Source organism: Eleginops maclovinus, chromosome 11 (assembly GCF_036324505.1).
Source record: "Eleginops maclovinus isolate JMC-PN-2008 ecotype Puerto Natales chromosome 11, JC_Emac_rtc_rv5, whole genome shotgun sequence".
NCBI lineage: Eukaryota > Metazoa > Chordata > Actinopteri > Perciformes > Eleginopidae > Eleginops > Eleginops maclovinus.
The window spans coordinates 15355889-15378369 of NC_086359.1; the positions used below are offsets into that span (position 1 = coordinate 15355889).

The 22481-nt window shown below is 39.1% G+C and overlaps 2 protein-coding genes across 8 annotated transcripts in view; both read right to left on the bottom strand.

Annotated features, from left to right (window-relative positions):
* Window positions 1–22481, bottom strand: part of LOC134872708 (kin of IRRE-like protein 3) — a 207741-nt gene that overhangs the window by 29779 nt on the left and 155481 nt on the right. Inside the window, exon 6 of the mRNA XM_063896118.1 lies at window positions 4254–4359. Within this exon, the coding sequence (XP_063752188.1) occupies window positions 4254–4359 (106 nt within the window). The remainder of the gene's footprint in view (window positions 1–4253; window positions 4360–22481) is intronic.
* Window positions 17806–20699, bottom strand: LOC134872709 (uncharacterized). Of its 7 annotated transcripts, XR_010166848.1 has the most exons (8): window positions 20637–20699; window positions 20118–20314; window positions 19949–20035; window positions 19418–19671; window positions 19169–19301; window positions 18689–18829; window positions 18442–18553; window positions 17806–18325 (listed from the first exon to the last, which is right to left on the bottom strand). XR_010166848.1 is itself a non-coding variant. In XM_063896119.1 (6 exons), the coding sequence occupies exons 2-6, from the start codon at window positions 20218–20220 to the stop codon at window positions 18108–18110; spliced, it is 774 nt and encodes a 257-aa protein (XP_063752189.1). In that variant the 5' UTR covers window positions 20221–20314; window positions 20637–20699; the 3' UTR covers window positions 17806–18107. The 7 variants fall into 7 exon arrangements, 2 of the variants coding, with proteins under 2 accessions (XP_063752189.1, XP_063752190.1); XR_010166849.1 differs by having other exon boundaries at window positions 18787–19301; XR_010166847.1 differs by having other exon boundaries at window positions 18689–19301.

Here is a 22481-nt window from a genome sequence, read left to right on the forward strand (position 1 = left end):
AGGGTCTTCTTCGACAGCACCTAACTGCCTGCAGTAGGAAGAGGCTTTGGGGCTTTTGTAAGCCATGTGGATCTTTCAAGGTTTGATACATTAACCAAGCTTTGTGGGGCTGTCGGATACGTCCGCAGAGCCGTATCCTCCTGGTTACTCGGCAGAAGTCGAACCTGCGAACGAGAACAGAGAGAGGGGGTACTCACAGTCCAGGAGCGTGGGGAGGCGTTCCAGGACTTATGCCTCACTGCTCAGACAGCTGGGACTTTCCCCACGACGACACTCAACCGTCTGGTAGTGAGCAAGGACGATGCAACGGGCTTCTTGTTGTGCCACGGCCGGATACAGTCTGTTGATAAGGAGAGACCTGGGGTTCCACTGCTCCCCTACAGGGAGCGAATCAGCACCCTCCTTGCCGAAGAAGCCCACCGTACTAACCATGAAGGCGTTGCCGGCACCCTACTTCGGATGAGGAAAAGAGCCTGGGTGGTGCAAGGCCCTAGGGTCGCCCGCAGAGTAATTGACTCATGTATACATTGCCGGAAGCGCAGAGCAAAGTTATGCACTCAAGTGATGAGTGATCTCCCTTCTGTACGCACCGGGCCAGCAGCTCCTTTCGAGTACACAACGTTAGACCTGTTCGGCCCATACATAGTCAGGGACGTTGTAAGGCGGCGCACGAAGAAAAAGGTCTGGGGCGTGGTCTTTAGTTGTATGGCCTCGAGAGCGATTCACGCAGATTTGGTTGGAGACCTATCGACTGAGGGCTTCCTCCAGACGTATCAGCAATTCACCGCCCTAAGGGGCCATCCCAAGAAGGTCTGGTCCGACCAGGGTACCAATTTCGTCGGGGCCAGACCTGCGCTGGAGGATCTTTACAGCTTCCTGGCGGGGATTGACAAGGCGGTAGTCCAAAGGAGAGCAGTAGTGGCTGGGACTGACTGGGTGTGGGAGTTTAGTCCAGCGGACTCGCCGCATCGGAATGGAGCGGCGGAGGCCGCTGTCCGCGTATTGAAGAGATCATTGAGCAGTGTTGGTAAGGAAGGTGACTTGACCACTCTGGAGTTTCAAACCCTCCTATACCTGGCTGCCAATCTTTCTAACGAGGGGCCAATCGGTGCCAGAGCTCAGGTTCAGGAGGAGTCTGTGGACGTTGTGACACCAAACTCGTGTTGCTGCCAGTGGAGGAGCAGGAGGGGGCTTCCCTTGCTCCCCTAAGTACCTAAGGGATGCTGAAACTGTGGACATTTGTATGTGTGTACTCAGACCAAAACTGTTTCTGTGATCATTTACATGCTGTTTCTTTAAATTTTCACCTCAGGGATTTTGCATGTTCTGTGCATTATTTTTGTGTGCTAATAATAGTATTGTGGCCTACTTGGTCAATGACAAGTAGCCCAAGTGGGAGGTGTGGAGTTTTCACAAAGTTTTCCAAATATGTAGACCGGATGTGGTCCCATCTGCGCATACGTTAACTTGCCGGTTGGTAGGATCAGTTTGTTGACTGGTGAAGCTGAGCTGTTGTTTAACTAGCATGTGTAATGTATGTTCGAGTGCTTGGTGAATTAAAACGTGTAAAAGACAGATCGGATTCCCGTGCTTGAGTAGGACACTGTTTCACCAGTAGAAAAAACCCCCTTTTGCGGTTCGGAAGTATTAGATTAAAGTAGTTAATTTAATAAAACCGTACATAAGGTCAACGCTGCTAAGTTAAAGGGGGCTAATGTAATGCATGATGAATTTAAGTAGTCTCATTATCCACTTTTTAGCAACCACTGTTTTAGAGACACAAAAGTTTCAGACATTCACCAGCGGGTTTACTTTTTTTTGTTTGTTTATGTTGTAGAACAAAACGCATAATGCCACACACCAACCACCATCCCATCCACCCTTAGCAATCTGACTTTCCCCATTTCAGAGACACAATAATATACCTAGGGTGATCAATAAAACGCTCAATGGAAAGGGAAGCAACAGGTCAAACAAATAAATCGTTGCCATAGAAGTGTAACACATACAACGAGACGCTGACATATAGACTCCATAATATCTTTAGCAGAAATGTCGTTGAAACTGGTTCCAGCCAGTCGGAGCTGAAATGTGGTCCTGCAGTCTGTATGCTGTATTACATAAGGGCTCTGCTTGGGGTTGACAGTTGGGAACTCATTGAGCTCTGTTTTCAAGTCAATGCAGAGCCATGGCAGTAAGGAATCTCAGTGATGCAGCTGAGGTGCTTACGTCAGGTAATGTGATCTCTGCCTGCCTTGCTGAAACAGTGTGTCTCTCTTCTGTCATTTACCTCTCACAGACAGACAGACAGACAGATAGACAGACAGACAGACAGACAGACAGACAGACAGACAGACAGACTTCTTATAATGGACTTAAAATATTTCAATATATACCATGCCACCAATTAAACCAATAATATGATATAATTCTAATTGAAACTGGTGAAAAGTTAACAGTAATGATAAAACAGGATGCTGCAAGTCAACTTGTATTTTTTACAGTATGTTTCCATATTTTTTACATGGATAATTCCTATGTTATATTTTAAAAGAAAGAATGGAAAAGTAAGTCTGTGGTACAAACACAACATTATTAAATATTGAATGTTAAATTGCATGTTAAATTGCTTTGATAGCTTACCATTATGTCTACTTAACTACACATCCAAGTCCAAACCCATGCTGTATTACCCTTGACCCCATTGGTGTTTTGTCATTCGTCTCACTCTTTTATCCATATGACCCTGCACTTCTCTTCAACTGTCCTTTAATCACTTAATAAAACAATAAAAATAAACATTCTATATATTTTTGGTGATCTGATGTTGGTATGAACTGTCTCTTACCTCCTCATACAAACTGTTATAACAATTTAAAGTGTATTTAACGTGGATGTAATACTGTCCATGACTTACAGTAAATGCAAGGACTCACTGGTAAATGCAGGGGAATTTAAATGGATTTCTTCTTTTCCACCAATAGCTATTAACACAACCTTGTGCAGAGCTTTTAAACATTTGCTTTAGTCAAGCAGCTCACTCTGGTTTGCTCCACATCAATATATAAAAAAAGAAAAATACATACAAGCCTGCTCAGTATAATCTCTCTAACAATAAAGCTGAAAAGTACTCCATTGACAAATTCAGTTCATGACTTCTAAAAGAAATTAAAAGCTGAATTTGAAGGATAGAATCTGTTGTAGCGTAGGAAAAGCACAGACTTTTCAATGTGAAATGGGAACATGTTAACATCTAATCAGCAAATTGATAATAACTCATAATACCACAACAGCCTGCACTGCAGCACAGAAAGAAAGCACAAGCTATTAAAGAAGCTGTTCAATTCTCTTAACAGCTTCTGTATTTTCTGTCTTGCATTTTAGCCTGTGTTCCCGAAATGCTGCACAACCCTGGTTGCAGGACTGAATCTCTGTGTGCAAGTCTTGTAGTTGACCCCTTCTTTAAGAGTTCATGCAGTGATGGAGAGATGGCCGGCCCTGCCCTGACACACTGACAGATGTCAGAAATGTGGCAGCTTCTCAGGGCTGTCTGCACATTTATAATCACAAAGGTGCCTTCTGCTGCTGGGGGGGGTGGGGGGGTGGGGGTATTGAGGGCAGATGAGCCAGTGATATGGTAAGATAAATTATTTTTGCAGTCAGTGATTGCCCTGCCCCGGACAGCATGACACATAGATTTAGTTATTTCCATGAACAGTCCTCAACAATTACAATTAGGAGAACTATCCAGATATAAAACTAGATTGTGGATGCTGATGTTATCACACATACTGGTAGGATCAAATGCACTGTTTGTACCACAGATTCTTTGTGCACTGAATTTCTTTTCAATATTTTCTTTAAAAAATATAACATAGGAATCACCCGTATAAATGATATTGAAAACATAAACACTATAACAAATACAAGTTCAGTTGTGGCATCATGTTTTAACGTTACTGTTCACTGTCATTTTATACATTATCAAGTAGAACTATTTTAATTGGGGCGATAGTAATGGGTTTAATTGGTGGGATTGTATATTATGAAACATTTTATGTCCCCAATAGCTAATGGGTCAGTGTTGAGTTACACTTGCTTAAGGTAGCACTTAAAACCAAATAAAAATGGTTTGTGTGTGTGTTCATGTGTGTGTGCGTCTTTCATGGGTATGTGAGAAGGCACGCAGCAGGCAGATGTAAAAAAGTGCACAGAAGAAACCATATTGAAGTGTTAGTTAAGGTGGAGCTCACCTGTAGTAGAGGACAGGTGGGTTGGCTTTGGCGGCACAGTGGAATTTGACCAGATTTCCCTCCAAAACAGGCTGTGGATCCACGGTGAGGTTAACAATTGGAAGGTCTAAGAGAGAGGACAGATTACGAGAGGAAGAACAAAGAATTATTGAGTGGTGCAGTAATGACACATTTTGTAGGCGAACCAGAAGTTAGCATCGCACGGATGCCCTCGACTAAAATCAAGGGATTCTTCAAATGGGTTTCTTACTGTTGGAAAAATAAGATATGTGGCAAACACACATTAATGATAGCCTACCAACAGTACTTGTTCAGCACAATCATTTCCACATATTAAGACCACTTTAGATTTTTTAAGCCAGGAGTAAAAAGCTAATGTTAGGCTAGGAACTTCAGCACAATCACATGGCTATACATAACCACCGCTAAGCTAAGCTAAAGGCTAATGTTGAGCGTGATGATATTTAGTATTCTCCTTTAGCCGCCATTTTTAAACACACAAAAGCTTCATATATTCACCGGTGGGGTATTTACTGACATATTTAATTTATTTTAGGAACAAAACATAATCTCTTAACTTTGTGACTTCATTTCATTCAATTTAACATGCTCTAAACACTGTTTTTTTACCTTACCGGAGAACCGGTAAAGTGGTAAAATGCTAACTAATTTGCGAGTTTTGGGACTGCATTACTCTATACAGGGGCTTGATCAGTGTCTATAGCTACACATTGTAAAACATCAGAACATTGCTGAAGTCTATCTTCACAGCAGTAATTACCACTGCGCAGTTTTCTTTACCTCTAGCAAACATCATGCTCTGAATGATAGAGCTATGCTGGTTTTCAAAGAGATCAGCCTGTAGCAGTTTCACCAAACATGCGTCATCCAGGAGAAAACGGATGTACCCATGTGGGAGGTGCACAATCACCATGAGTAAATCTGTAATCCATTTCAAATTAAATTAGCTAGAGATGTAACAAACGCTTTGAGGATTTTAGGAAAACACCCAAACATTGTGGCATACAGCCGCCTTGGCATCTCTTAAACACAAGATACTGAGGTAATCCAGCCTTCATACGTCATGGCTCACACTGACAGCTCTCTGTTGGCTAACAACCATCCACACCACAGCAATATGAGATGCTAGGTCAATTTATTTCTCTTGTCCTACAAATGGGGCATGCACAGCCACATTAATGTGCTAGTGGATTAGAATATTTTCCAGGCAAACCTGCATGGATACTGCCATCAAAAGCTTGTCTTCATTAAGGCATGTTTCAAAGTAAAAGTAAAGCTGAGAAAAAATCCGTAACTTCACCAGCAGTGTGTTTCAATGCAACATCATGCCAAATGTACATCACTGCTGCCATATTACTACAGTTGCTAGCAGTATGAACCCAAAAATGTTGAGTACCCCAACGTTTTTCTGAGAAATGTAGGGTCCCCAGCACATAGAAACTGCCGGACGCTAACTTATGTTGGCCAATTTGCACAATTAGCACAAATTGCATGAATTACCATTAATGAGCATATGTAGACAATAGCTGAATGCAATACTGATCTTGTAGGATAGAACATTGCAGTTTTGGCCCTGGCCGTGGCGCAACTGGCTGGGGCACCTGCACCGTACGCCGGCGACCCGGGTTCGATTCCCGACCCGTGATCCTTTCCGGACACCCACCCCGACTCTCTCTCCCACTTTCCTGTCACTCTCTACTGTCCTATCTGGTTAAAGGCAAAAAAAACAAAAAAAACAAAAACATTGCAGTTTTAAGCCAAAATCAGTTCAGTGGGAGTAAATCATGGCCACTTTCTGGTTCGAACTGCCATTTTTGATACTGAAAATGTTAGGAATTGATTCAGCATCCTCATTTAAAAATTGTGTCTGCATATGCCAAGTAATGCAACTTGTGCCAATTGTGCCCAACACATGCAAGTTAACATCCGGCAGTGTGCTGGGGGACCCCTACTATACATTTCTAACAAAAACTTTGGTGTACTCAACATTTCCGTGTTCAAAATAGAACTCTATGAGCTGGCAAATACACTTTTAGCATTATATTTAGTTTAATTAGTTATTTAATATTGCATTTGTGGACAGATGGAATAATTCACTGTTGTGAGTCAAACTTCTTGCTCACTTGGAAACTCCAAAGCAAAATCAACTAGCAGAACTTTGCTAGTTTCTCTTTCGCAAAGTTGATGACATTTTACGACACTTAATGTATTAAAATGAATAAGCAATAATAAACCAGATAAATATTAAATGAATCGAGGAAATGCCTCACTCAGTTAAATGAATAAATAAGTATTTCATTGCTTATTTATGGTACAAAGAGGGCTTTAATTAAAATGTTTACCTTTTTATTAATTAACAGAGCTTAATTTGAATTATTTCTCTACATTAATAATGATTCCTGTCAGTGTTTTGCCACTTGGCTGTTTTATTTATTTCACTGCAGTAATTAGAGAGGACTGTCAATCATGAGGAAGAAGGCGGGCAGAGCCACTTGATTGGATATTTTTTTAAATCAGTACGCCTTTCTCAAAGTTTTTTATTCTCATTAAGTTAAGGCTTTAAACATGACATCCGTATAATATTTTAGTTACGTTTCAAGGACAATGCATCAGAGCTAAAAGGTCTGCGATTCATGCCGAAAAAAATAAGAATGTTTAAAAAAAAAAAAAAAAAAGTCAACTTAAATCGATCGGCTCACTGTGAGGCTAAAGAAGACACAGATCTTATAAAGGATTTAATTTATTAACTAGATTTCCTCTGTAAAGTTTAATTTGAGTGCCATATGTAATTAGGAAATGGATGTATTCCTTTTCATACCATAAATTGTTAATATTGTTATGGCCAATTTATTTAATTCAAATAGAGATTACATTAATAAAAAACACATCTGTTTAACTTTTAAAATGATCATGTAATTTACAGAAAAAGTATGTGTTATCATTAGTATAATTTTATCACATTTTTGACAAAACAAAATGCAGCCGCAATTATTGTGAACATTTCCTTTGTGTGCTCTTATTGTTGGACTGTGCGTTAACACCAATAATGCTTGGTTACATATTATGTGCTCCTAATTTTCTCCATTGTTTTTATTCCTTCTGATGCAAATACAATAATATAATGCAGGACTGCACCATTGGTTTTGTTTTTCTTTTGCATTTTGTTTTGCAACCCTGTGTTGTACAATGTCAATACATTAACCTTTTTATGAGAAATGAACCCTTTAACAGTTTCTTGCTTGGTCTTTAACTAGTCCAGTACAAAAGCCAGTCATTGCAGAATGTAATTTTGTTTTCTCCTTTCAAGGACAGCTACTCAGTGAAGGTAGAGGATCAATGTCTGTGCTGCGCTCCACCAAACAGAAAGGACAGAGGTGAATTTTTATGGAAGTTTTTCTGTGCCATCAGAGTTTGAATATGAATTTCTAATACTGAAGTTTTTCTGCATCAAAATTAGACGTTTAATTTTAAAAACCATCAAATTTCTAGCACCGGGTTTTTTTTTCGCCTCTTTTTTTTCAATGTTAAAATTAATTTAGTGTTAAAAAAATCAATGTCCAAAATTTTCAGTTTTTCAAAATTCGACATCCATCCATCCATCTTCTCCCGCTTTTCCGTCAGGGTCGCGGAGGTAACAGCTCCAGCAGAGAGCCCCAAACTTTCCTTTCCCTGGCCATATCAACCAGCTCTAACTGGGGGATTCCAAGGCGCTCCCAGGCCAGCGAAGAGATATAATCCCTCCACCTGGTCCTAGGTCTACCCCTCGGTCTCTTCCCAGCTGGACGTGCCTGGAACACCTCCCTAGGGAGGCACCCAGGTGGCATCCTCACTAGGTGCCCGAACCACCTCAACTGGCTCCTTTCAACGCAAAGGAGCAGCGGTTCTACTCCGAGTCCCTTCCGGATGACTGAACTTCTCACCTTATTCCTAAGGGAGATGCCAGCCACCCTGCGGAGAAATCCCATTTCGGCCGCTTGTATCCGCGATCTCGTTCTTTCGGTCAAGACCCATCCTTCATGACCATAGGTGAGGGTAGGAACGAAGATGGCCCGGTAGACAGAGAGCTTTGCCTTCTGGCTCAGCTTTCTTTTCGTCAAAATTCGACATGAAAAAAAAATTCAACATCTCAAAAAATTCAGTATAAAAAAATTCAACATAAAAAAAAATTCAGTGTGAAAAATTCAACATCAAAAAATTCAGCGTGAAAAAATTCAACATCAAAAAATTCAGTGTAAAAACAACCAGACTCCACATCCGGGTAACCAGGGAGAAGCAATCGATCCCTGTCTCAATTCATCCAACGGCAGCCAATCAAGTTACGCACCATTGGTCATGTGACACCAACACAGGTAGGACAGATCAGCCATGTCTACCAACGCGGGAGATGGTGCTTCGGTGAGTAAGTTTACTTTATTTGCCATTTGTGTTCGTAAAATTGAGTAATAGATATTACTCAAGACGTTGCACATTAACCGGATTTATTGAATAATATCTACACTTAACTTTTAATGAGGTGGCGCCGCATTCGTGAAAACTGCGTTAGTAACAAGTTAACGGTATGTGAGCATGGTTTACTCTTGGTTGAGGCAGCGAGATTGACGACTGACAGTGCATTAAACCGTGACAGTGTTAACCTGTGACAGGATATCGTGGTTGCTGTAAGTCAGTGATGGCAGCTGTTGACAAACAGCTACAAGCAACAAATGTTGCTACAGTTCTACAAATACAATGACTCCATACTGTCAGATGAATCTGAACACTTGACTGCTAATAAGAAAAACATCAACATTTTACTAAACGATCTTAATAAATTTCAACTATGTAGCATTGTGAAAATGGAATGAGTGTAAATCCACCTCTTAAAAACTGTATTTTCAACATCAGATGTGTCAAAACAGAGTAAGGCATGGTGTGAAATCTGTGGGTTACAGTTTAAGTTACAGTTCTACAAAATACAACAATTCCATACTGTCAGGTGAATCTGAACACTTGACAGCTAACAAGCATAAAAACATCTACATTTTACTTGAACAATCTTGTCTGGCAAGTGTAAATACAGGCCCAGATGTCACTCAGACAAGACCAAATCCTGTATGGCAAGTGCAAATACATGTCAGGATGTCATGTTTAAAAGACGTGTAGTCCTTGTAATGCCCTGGGATGCGCAAGGTCTCAAAGCAGGTGGAGGCTGTGAGGTATCTTCCCTCGACGACTTCCAGAGAGAGACTTAGTGGTAGGACCTCCCATCCGGTCCAAAATTTGACCAGGTTGGTCAATTCAGTTGGTGTTGCTATGGAGTAGATTCAAATGGATGATGATTAGTCATCAGGATAAATAGCCAACTATGGCACTAACAGTTTACATTGAATAGAAGATTAGTCAAACCCTTGAGACAAGTAAACCTACCATTAGCTATGAATTGTCGTAGATACCCTGACATGCGGCATTTGGTTTCAACTGAACAGTCCTCATCATCGTTGTCATCCTCACGAGGCCATGTGATGCGCTGAAGAAGTACCTGCATTGAAAAAATAGCATGAGAAAGACTGATCATTTTTGATTCTATTGCAGACAGTAATAGATGCCGACCAGGTATGAACCATAATATTTACTATGAATGCAACGCTACAAGACCAGAGTAATTAAAATTAGCCTCAGCGCTGACATTCCCCGCCGTGTCTTTAGGAAAAAGCAAGGCCACTGTGTCAGGTCTTTGGGTCACCAGTGTCCACATAGGGGTTTCTTTAATACCTCGTCTCAGCTGCTTAATTTGCCTCGTGACGCGTCCTATTACCTGTTAGTAGTAATAAGACAGAGAGAATAGAACCCATAAAATTCCTTTATCTAAAAAAAGCTTGAAGAGTAAAATATAAAAATAAGAATTCCACTTTAATACAATTATTATGCTGCATTCCACTGCTGTCCTGCAGACTTACAGACCACCCACTAAACTTTGGAATCATATTAATCAGGAAAAAGTGCAGCATTTTAATTTTGTCTGACCATTTTTATAAAACCTTATCAATGTGCATTTATAACCAAAACATAACCCACAAGATACAAAAATAATAATAATAAAAAACATGAATAGTAACTTTTTTTTTGACACATTTCTCAATCTTTGACTCACTAGCTTTTCAAATCAATAGCTTTTCAAAAAGCCACCTCCTGTTGTTGTCAGTTAGGGAAGGGAGGTCCACACATAGGCCAAGTCCTGGACACTTTGTTTATCCTTATCTGACAGTGTGGATCCCCCTCAAGCTTCAAGACAATAAGCCACATAAATGTCATTCATAAAGGACAATGGATACAATAAAAGGGTGCCACATTGTACATAACATATTACTGAAAGAAAAACCTTTTTTAATCAAACATACAAGCCTGATGGTTTCTCTAATGTCCAGATCTGGACAGTCCTCAAGTGTCATGTTGGGCAGTTCGGTGCCACAACAAGCAATTAACAGCTGAGTCCCGCAGCAGTCTCCATGAAGAAAGGAGTGGCATCATTCTTACCCGCCACCAGTGAACATATCACTCCACAAGAAGTGAGCTGAAGTGAACTAAATGCAGGTCCTCCCTTCAAAAGCTGTGTAAACTTGAACTTTTGCTGCAACCATATCAAAAATATGATTAAACAACAAAGAAAAGTATGACTCTTTCCAGAGTACAATCATGTGAGAGTGAATGAAAATGCCATTTTGTGATGGACTGTGAACCCTAAAACAATACAGCATGTTACATTTAGAAGAACCCTGTTGACATCAGATAAACAACCTACCATAACCTTTGAACAGATAGTAAAAATATGAATACAGCTTTGCATTTGGAGATTCTATACATCATTACCAAATTGATTGCAAAAGCCTGACTCAGCTTCTCCATGATGTGGGAAAAAGACTTTGGTCAACAACCATGCTGCATAGCGAGTCTCCTGTAAAACAAGTAAGTTTGACGAAAAAGTAATACTTGTTGTATGTTTCCGACAACTGACAATGTCATGGACGACCTCAGGCGCAATCAGGGGTCGTCCCACCACACTAGTCGCTATAGAAGGAACATGCCGTCCGCTCAGCGGGATCTCACTTAAGTCCTGTGGTAAGTACTCTTGCTTCATGATACGTCCAAATTTCAGCACCGAGATGCCTTAGGTGGGCCACTGACATTACCACCTAATGAATACAAAATAGTAAATGGGTTGTCAGTATCTAGGCTTGGACTGTAAGATGCAAAAAATTTATGTACATTCAAAAGTGTATGTTCCCTATCCTTGCATGCTGAACCACCTACCATCTTCACTCAGAACTGTCTAGAGGATCCAGTCATTGGCTGGGCCTTCTCATACAGGCTTCATGGCAATCACTCTCTTCCCGCCCTACCCTCATCAATTCATTTGACAGACTGACAGTAGTAAAAAAGACTGCTGATAAACAAAACACAAACTTTGTGGCCCCCTGAAGATTTGTATAGAGCAGTCACCAGAACTGTTCCCATTTGGGACTAAAACTTTGAGGCATCACTAAGGAAAAAAAGATTAAGTGCATCTTCTCCTTATAGAGTGTCAAAACTCATCTGTTCAAACATGTATAGCATGAATACTGAGCATTAACCTTTCAATTACTTGATTTTGCGGTTTACCAAATCACAGCGGTAAAATGTGTATACATAGGGGCTTCATTTAAAATAAACAAAGTTCTCTCGCCTGGTATTTTCCCGTTGAAGGATTCTTGCCGTTCTGCGGATTGTATCCAAGAGACATGTATTAATCATCAATACTCATCAATGTATAAATCAAATAGCCATATGTACAGTGAATTGATAAGATTTATCTAAACCGTAGTTGATTTGTGATGGCACCATGGACCGGTGCCTGGGTCCAATGAGTAATTGAACTAAGCGGTGGAGCATGGCAAAATTTATCACCTGACTGCCCGTCATCACAAACAACACAAAATAGTAAGAAGGATTACAACCACAGACAAAGATTGCTGCACTAATGTCTGACATTAATTGGGACCATGTTTGATTTCCAAATGAGACACTTATGTATGCTCTCTGTATGGAATACAAAAATGTTATCAAAGTTACACAAAATAATCTTTCTGCACAGCAAAGAAAAAATCAGATACAGTATGCAACATGCCTGTGACTGTGCTCTATCCTCTTCATCTCAACGGTAGCAAGTCTAAATCAATAAATACTATAACAAATTTGTCCTAATGATACTACTCGAATCTGCCCTAGACCCTGGGATCGCGCTCCGATCTGGTGAGCAGGTGGCCATACAGTAAGCAGTAAGAGTAACACTTAATAGGGAGGATGGATAGACGGTGTTCATACTACAAGCAACATTTGTGCTGAAGCAACATTTGATGCTTGTACTGGTTTGTTTCACTGATGATTGTTCACAGCTGCCTCACTGATTAAGCAACCAATATGCTGTCAAGGTTAACACTGTCACGGTTTAAGCACTGCCAGGCAAATCGCTGCTCAACCAAGTAACCTGCTCACATACCGTTAAGTATATACTACGCAGTTTCCGAATGCGGTGCCACCGTAAAAGTTAGTGTAATTTGTCAATTATATCGGTTTATGTGCAACGGTGAGTAACTCTATACTCAAGTTTACGAACACAAATGCAAATAAGTAAATCACTCACAGCACATCCCGCTTGGTGACATGCGATCGTCCTACCTGTGGGTGTCACAGACCAATGTCGTAGCTTGATTGGCTGCCGTTGGATAATGAGAGGGACATTGGGCTTCCTGTCACCGATGTTATTCATGGTCTTTTTACACTGAATTTTCAGATTGAATTTTTGATGTTGAATGTTTTTTTACTTAATTTTTGTAGATGTGCATGTTTACAGTCGAATTTGGAAACTGATATTCAGACAGTGATTTCTGTAACACTGAATTTTTTAACATTGAAAAAAAAAAGAGAGGCTGAAAAAAACCGTGGTAAATTGATGTTTAAATTCAACGTCTATTGTTATGCAGAAACTGCAGTATTAGAAATTCATATCAAACTCGATGCACAGAAAAACTTCCATAATTTATGGCTAAATCGATAAGACTTTGAATTATTTGAACACTCAGTTTTTTTGTCATTACTGATCTCAATGGTTTCCAAAACATCTGTTTGGAGAACCCGGGATAAACTCCAATCTTTCTGGATCCATTTGCATTCGCATGAACGCCCGCTACGCAGGCTGTGCTTCTGCCGTTTGGTTGCTGCTACCTGCACTTCAGGTATGTGCTTGTGGTTTGTCTGCTGTTACTGCAAGTTCGAGGCATGTCTTGTGCAGTTTGTTTGCTACCCGCATGTTCAACCCCGTCTTTTGCAAAAGTTCTAATTTGTTTTATCAGTGAAGTGGGAAACACTTTTTGCCTACAAAACTCTGGGCTGCAGTGGGGTCCAAACTCTTCAAAAACCCATCAATCAAAACATGTTTTTGGTCATTTTAGAATTTTCCCGGTTTTGGCAGCGGCCCAGCTTTTGCCAATCCTTGGTCGATGCTTTTCTAAGATCCCCTTGTTTTTAAACAAAAAAGGAGCCTCTTTGTTCCCCGGGTTTTTTATTGGATCCTTTTTAAACTGAAAAGCAAAAACAAAAAAAAAAAATTTTAAAATTTCTTTAGAAGATCTAAATTAAAAGTTAAAGAAAATGTGTTTCTTAAAGACAAAAAAGTCACAGTTTCATCCCAAGCTTCAGAATGGAAGCCTCCTTTTTAATGGCTCCTCCCCTGAGATTGGAAAATGAAGAAATGTTACATAGGGCTGGGACGTATGCTTTTCTCCCGATTCATTTTTCTACGTTTTTTTTTTGGGTGGCGATTTGATTTAAAAAAAATTTTTCGAAAAGCCCGTTTTTCTCTTTTTAGTCTGCTTTTTAACATTTATCTGAACAAATATGTAGGAGCCAAATTAACATACTCCATTTTAAAAAATGAAAATTAAACCCTTTTTAAACCTTCTCTTGTATGTTAAAAAAAACGAACAAATGACTTTTTAAAAAAAAAAAAAAAGATTTTTTAAAAATCGTCAAAAAAAAAAACGTGATGTAATGTGAATCGATTTTTTTTTCCCCCAAACCCCCCCAAAGTTTTCATGAAAGTTTCATAACTGGGTTGGCCCTTTGAGGATAACCCCTCGTTTTCAATGTATTTTTTTATAAAACCCCCCCCCAAAACTACCCGTCAAGCAGGCATCCCCGCATCCCTTGCCCCATTTATGTTTTAGCTAGTAGCACTAAAGTAGGGGGATTTATCGCCACAGGGCTTTGTTTGGGTTGGAATTTAAGAAATAAACTTGTACAACAGAGGGGTTATTTTGGGCACAACTGGAAAAAAAAAAAACTAGCTAGCTGTTTTTTTTTTTCCCCCCCCAAATGTTAGCTAAAATGTTTGTTGTTTTTTCTCCCAGTTGCGCCATCTCAAAATTTATTAAAAAAACAAATTTTGGGCCACTATGGTTTAAAAAGTATCATTTTGGATAAATGGGGTTTTAAAAAGTCAAACCCAAAAACTAAGGAATAAAATTTACTTTTTTGTCTAAAAAAATCAAAAAAGCGGAAATACCCAAAACGTGTGAAAAAAGTTTTGTCCCCTTTGCTGTTAATTCACCTCAGGCAAGGGCCTCGCGATGGGGTGACCAGAGATGATTAAAAAATTCAATTTGGGACGTTTTTGGTGGTCTCTTTTTTTAATATTTTTCCCCATTACCGGGTTTTTCCGTCTTGAATTTAGAGAACAAATGCTTTTAATTTGCAAAAAAAAAAAAAAAAAAAAAAACATGAAATCTCAGCAACTTGAATGGATTTTTTTCTTTTTTCATATAAAATGGTTTTACATCATTTATATCAAAGGGGAAAATGTCGAGTAACTTTTTTTTTAATATTATGTCGGCCTTTAAAAAAATGACACAAATAATCTTAATTTTACCCTTAAAAATTGGTATTTTGCAAATTATTACTAAAAAAAAGGGATGAGCCTCCCTTATCCTTTTTTGCCCTTTATATCGATCAGAAAACTTAATTTTCATCTTGATTGCCTACTTACAAAAAAAAAAGGGGGAAAAGGTCCAAAAAACGTGCAAGGGGCAATTTGGCGGCCCTTTTAATAGCAAATTAGAAGGTCAAAACCCCAAAATTTCACCGGGACCGGTTTTTTTGGACCAGCACCCTTGAAAAATGTAATAGGCCGGTTCCCCACGTAATAAATGCTCCCTTTCTTTTTATAAAGGCCTTTTTTTTGAAATCCGCTAGACTACACGGGGGAAATTTTCGGGGGGGGGCTTTAAAATTTTTAGAGCACCCCCCGGCAAAACATAAAAAGGCGCCCATGGCCACTTGATTGGATTTTTTTTTAAATTTTTAAAAGCCTTTCTCAAAGTTTTTTTTTTTTCTTAAGTTAAGGCTTTTAAAATGCATCCTATAAATTTTTTTTTTTTTTTACGTTTTTTTGTTTTAAAGGGCTGACAATGAAGCAAAGGGCTAAAGTCTTGAATTATCCGAAAAAAAACAAGAATGTTTAAAAAAAAAAAAAAAAAATAACTTAAATTTGAGGCCCGTGAAGAAGCACAGACTTTAAAGGATTTAATTTATTATTAATAATTTCCCTGTAAATTTAATTTTTGGTTTTAAAATGCATATGTAATTAGGAAAGGATGTATTCCTTTTATACCATCTTGTTAATATTTTTATGGGCCAAATTTTTTTTAATTCAAAAAGAGATTACATTAAAAAAAAACACATTTTTTAATTTTAAAAGGTCATGTAATTTACGAAAAGTTTTTGGTTTTAAATTGTAAATTTTATCCAAATTTTTGACAAAACAAAATGCAGCCGAAAAAAATTTTGAACTTTCCTTTGGTGCTTTATTGTTGGGTGTGCGTTAACACCAAAATGCTTGGTTTAAAATTATGGCTCCTAATTTTTTCCATTTTTTTATTCCTTTTGATGCAAATACTAATAAATGCAGGGTGCACCTTTGGGTTTTTTTTTTTCTTTTGCTTTTTTTTTGCAACCCGGTTTGTACAATGTCAAACATTTAACCTTTTTATGAGAAAGAACCCTTTAATGTTTCTGCTTGGTTTTAACAAATCCAGTCAAAAGCCCGTCTTGCAGAATGTAAATTTTTTTTTCTCCTTTCAAGGGGCGCTACTCAGTGAAGGTAGAAGATCAATGCTGTGCTGGCTCCACCCAAAAAGAAAGGAAAGGTAATTTTTTTGGAATTTTTCTGTGCCTCAGGGTTTTTAATATGAATTTCTAAAAATTGAAGTTTTTTTTCATAAAAATTAGCGTTTAATTTTAAAAACCATCAAATTCTGATTTTTTTTTTTCCCCTTTTTTTCAATTAAAAAAATTCAGGAAAAAAACAAGTAAATTTCAGTTTTTCAAAAATTCGAATCCAAACCCCCCCAATTTTCCGCTTTTTCCAGGGTCGCGGGGTAAAAGCCCCCAGAAGCCCCAAACTTTTCTTTCCCTGGCCACATCAACCGCTTGAGGGGGATTCCAGGCGCTCCCAGGCCCGCGAAGAGATATAATCCCTCCACCCGGTCCTTTTGGGCTACCCCTCGGTTCCGGGCCCCTGGGTGCCTGGAAAACCTAGGGGGGCACCCCCGGTGGCTCCCCGGGGCCCCCCAACCCCTCAACTGGTCCCTTTTAACGAAAGGCAGCGGTTCTACTCCAGTCCCTTCCGGATGATGAAATTATCACCTTATCCCCCAAGGGGGGCCGCCACCCTGGGGAAATCCCATTTCGGCGTTTTATCCGCGATTCGTTTTTTGGGAAGACCCCCATTTTATGCCCCAAGGGAGGGAGGAACGAAGATGGCCGGAGAGGAGCTTTGCCCTTTTGGCCAGCTTCTTTTCGTCAAAAAATTTGACATGTAAAAAAAATTTTTACATTCAAAAAAATTCATATAAAAAAATTAACAAAAAAAAAAATTTAGTGTGAAAATTTAAACCATCAAAAATTCGCGGAAAAAATTAACAAAAAAATTGTGTAAAAAGAACCGACTCCCCCTCCGGGGGGAACCGGGAGAAGCTCGATCCCTGTTCAAATTTATCCAAAAGGCAGCCAACAAGTTTCGCCCTTTTGGCAGTCAAACACAGGTAGGACAGATCAGCCATGTCTACCAACGCGGGAGATGGTGCTTCGGTGAGTAAGTTACTTTATTTGCCATTTGTGTTCGTAAAATTGAGTAAAGATATTACTCAAGACGTTGCACATTAACCGGATTTATTGAATAATATCTACACTTAACTTTTAATGAGGTGGCGCCGCATTCGTGAAAAACTGCGTTAGTAACTAGTTAACGAGTATGTGAGCATGGTTTACTCTTGGTTGAGGCAGCGAGTTTGACGACTGACTGCATTAAACCGTGACAGTGTTAACCTGTGACAGGATATCGTGGTTGCTGTAAGTCAGTGATGGCAGCTGTTGACAAACAGCTACAAGCAACAATGTTGCTACAGTTCTACAAATACAATGACTCCATACTGTCAGATGAATCTGAAACACTTGACTGCTAATAAGAAAAACATCAACATTTTACTAAACGATCTTAATACATTTCAACTATGTAGCATTGTGAAAATGGAATGAGTGTAAATCCACCTCTTAAAAACTGTATTTTCAACATCAGATGTGTCAAAACAGAGTAAGGCATGGTGTGAAATCTGTGGGTTACAGTTTAAGTTACAGTTCTACAAAATACAACAATTCCATACTGTCAGGTGAATCTGAACACTTGACAGCTAACAAGCATAAAAACATCTACATTTTACTTGAACAATCTTGTCTGGCAAGTGTAAATACAGGCCTAGATGTCACTCAGACAAGACCAAATCCTGTATGGCAAGTGCAAATACATGTCAGGATGTCATGTTTAAAAGACGTGTAGTCCTTGTAATGCCCTGGGATGCGCAAGGTCTCAAAGCAGGTGGAGGCTGTGAGGTATCTTCCCTCGACGACTTCCAGAGAGAGACTTAGTGGTAGGACCTCCCATCCGGTCCAGAATTTGACCAGGTTGGTCAATTCAGTTGGTGTTGCTATGGAGTAGATTCAAATGGATGATGATTAGTCATCAGGATAAATAGCCAACTATGGCACTAACAGTTTACATTGAATAGAAGATTAGTCAAACCCTTGAGACAAGTAAACCTACCATTAGCTATGAACTGTCGTAGATACCCTGACATGCGGCATTTGGTTTCAACTGAACAGTCCTCATCATCGTTGTCATCCTCACGAGGCCATGTGATGCGCTGAAGAAGTACCTGCATTGAAAAAATAGCATGAGAAAGACTGATCATTTTTGATTCTATTGCAGACAGTAATAGATGCCGACCAGGTATGAACCATAATATTTACTATGAATGCAACGCTACAAGACCAGAGTAATTAAAATTAGCCTCAGCGCTGACATTCCCCGCCGTGTCTTTAGGAAAAAGCAAGGCCACTGTGTCAGGTCTTTGGGTCACCAGTGTCCACATAGGGGTTTCTTTAATACCTCGTCTCAGCTGCTTAATTTGCCTCGTGACGCGTCCTATTACCTGTTAGTAGTAATAAGACAGAGAGAATAGAACCCATAAAATTCCTTTATCTAAAAGCAAGCTTGAAGAGTAAAATATAAAAATTAGAATTCCACTTTAATACAATTATTATGCTGCATTCCACTGCTGTCCTGCAGACTTACAGACCACCCACTAAACTTTGGAATCATATTAATCAGGAAAAAGTGCAGCATTTTAATTTTGTCTGACCATTTTTAATAAAACCTTATCAATGTGCATTTATAACCAAAACATAACCCACAAGATACAAAAATAATAATAATAAAAAACATGAATAGTAACTTTTTTTTTTGACACATTTCTCAATCTTTGACTCACTAGCTTTTCAAATCAATAGCTTTTCAAAAAGCCACCTCCTGTTGTTGTCAGTTAGGGAAGGGAGGTCCCACACATAGGCCAAGTCCTGGACACTTTGTTTATCCTTATCTGACAGTGTGGATCCCCCCTCAAGCTTCAAGACAATAAGCCACATAAATGTCATTCATAAAGGACAATGGATACAATAAAAGGGTGCCACATTGTACATAACATATTACTGAAAGAAAAACCTTTTTTAATCAAACATACAAGCCTGATGGTTTCTCTAATGTCCAGATCTGGACAGTCCTCAAGTGTCACTGTTGCAGTTTCGGGACTGCCACCAAGCAAGACATGATTAACAGCAGGGCTGAGTCCCTGCAGGCATGGTCCTCCATGAAGAAAGGAGTGGCCTATCATTCTACCCGCCACCATGAACATGTCACTTTCCACGAGAAAGTGAGAGGCTGAGGGAACTAAATGGCCAGGCTCTCCTTCAAAAAGCTGTGTATAACTTGAATTTGCTGTCAAGATATCAAAAATATGAATTAAGAACAACAAAGAAAAGTAATAGGCCTCTTTCCAGAGTACAAAGATCAATGTGAGAGTGAATAGTGAAAATGCATTTCAGTTTTGTGATGGACTGTGAACCCTAGATATCATCAATACAGGCATTTTACATTTAGAAGAACCCTTTGAACATACAGGATAAAGCAAACCATACCATAAACCTTTCTGAACAGAATAGTAAAAAATATGGTAATACAGTTTGCATTTGGAAGTATTCTATTACATACATACCAAAATTGATGCAAAAGCCTGACCTCAGCTTCTCCATGCATGTGGAGAAAAAGAACTTAGTTACACCATGTCCAATAGCAGTATCTCCTGTAAAACAATGTAAAGTTTGACAGAATAAAGTAAATACTTAAGTTAGTTCTGGACAACTGCAACTTGTAACTGGAGCTACCTTCAAGGCTGCAATTCAGGGGTCGTCCCCACTCCACATTAGGTCGCTTATAGAAGGAGACAAGTGCCATGTCCTGCTCAGCAGGGCTTTCACTTAAGTCCATGCTGGAAGTAAGGGACTCTTTGCTTCATGAATACGTCGAAAACTTTCAGCACACTGAGATATGGCCTTGGTGGGGTCACTGACAGTTAACCAGCCTAATGTGAATACAAAATAGAAATGTGGTTGTTTCATTATCTATGCTTGACTGTAAAGATAGCAAAAAATTATTTAACATTCAAACAGTGTATCCTTCCCTATGCCACTGCTAAGCCTGAACAGCACCTACCATCTTCAACAGCTGCAGAACTTCTAGATGGTCCAGGCATTGCTGCTTGCTCTTCCTCAATTACAGTGCTTTCATGCATCACCTCTTTTCCTGCCCTACCCTCATACAATTATTTGTGTTACAACTGCACAGTATGTAAAACAAAGACCATTGCTGATTAGAACAAATAACACAAACTTATGTTGGCCCACCTGAAGATTTGTATAGCAGCCATCCACCAGTAACTGTTCCAATTTTGGGAATAAAACTTTGAGGGCATCACATAAGGAAAAAAATGGATATAAGTGTCATCTTCTCCATAAAGAGTGTCAAAACTCATCATTCAAATCAGATATAGCATGAAACAGAGCATTCAACACAACTATCATTACTTTGATTTTGCCTTTACAAATCAACAGCGTGTAAAATGTGTATACATAGGGCTTCATTTAAAATAAACAAAGTTCTCTTCGCCTGGTAATTTCCGTTTGAAGTGATTCTGTCTGTCTCTGTTCTCTGCAGGATTGTATCCAAGAACATGTATTAATCATCAATACATCTACAATGTATAAATAAAATAAGCCATATGTACATGAATTAAAGTTTAATACTAATCCTGTTATGTTGATTTGTGATGCCACCACTGGCTGCACCTTGACCAGACGAACTGAGTGATTGAACTAAGCGGTGGGCTGATTGCAAAATATTATCACCATGACTGCCCTGTCATCACAAACAACACAGAAATAGTAAGAAGGGTATTACAAACCAGCAGCACAAAGATGATGTTTTAACAGCTAATGTTACTGGACATTAATTAGGGTGACCATATTTTGATTTCCAAAAAAGAGGACACTTAATGTATGCCTCCTCTGTATGGATTATACAAAAATGTTATACAAGTTATACAACAAAATAATCTTTCTCTACAGGCAAAGAAAACAAAAATCAGATATAGGCTTATTCAACATGCTTGACTGTACAAACATAAAATACAAAGAAAAACCTATAACAAATTTGTCCCGTTAAGTGAGAACGAACTCGAATCTGGGCCACTGCAGGAAGCCCTGGTGATCGCGGCTCCGGATACCTGGTGAGCAGGCTGGGCCATATACAGGTAAAGCAGTAAGAGTAGGCCAGCTTAATAGGAGGAGTGGTGGTTATAGACTGGTTTGTTTCATACATTACAAGCAACATTTGTTGACTTACAGCAACCACGATATGCTGTCACAGGTTAACACTGTCACGGTTTAATGCACTGTCAGTCGTCAAACTCGCTGCCTCAACCAAGAGTAAACCATGCTCACATACCGTTAAGTAGTTACTAACGCAGTTTTCACGAATGCGGTGCCACCTCATTAAAAGTTAAGTGTAGATATTATTCAATAAATCCGGTTTATGTGCAACGTGTCGAGTAACATCTATTACTCAATTTTACGAACACAAATGGCAAATAAAGTAAACTCACTCACCGAAGCACCATCTCCCGCGTTGGTAGACATGGCTGATCTGTCCTACCTGTGCTGGTGTCACATGACCAATGGTGCGTAGCTTGATTGGCTGCCGTTGGATGAATTGAGACAGGGATCGATTGCTTCTCCCTGGTTACCCGGATGTTGAGTCTGGTTCTTTTTACACTGAATTTTTTAATGTTGAATTTTTTGATGTTGAATTTTTTTATACTTAATTTTTTGAGATGTTGAATTTTTTTTACATGTCGAAATTTGGAAAACTGAATATTTTAGACATTGATTTCTTTTAACACTGAATGTATTTTAACATTGAAAAAAAAGAGAGGCGAAAAAAAACCCGGTGCTAGAAATTTGATGGTTTTTAAAATTCAACGTCTAATTTTGATGCAGAAAAACTTCAGTATTAGAAATTCATATTCAAACTCTGATGGCACAGAAAAACTTCCATAACTCTCTTTGGAGCTAAATCAGGGTCATAAGTTTGATCGTTCAAAAAAATACAATTTATTTGAAAGTTCAAGATTTTATCCTGAACTTTGAAAAATACAATGATGTATTCAAACAAATAATAAGTGTTCTGCCTTC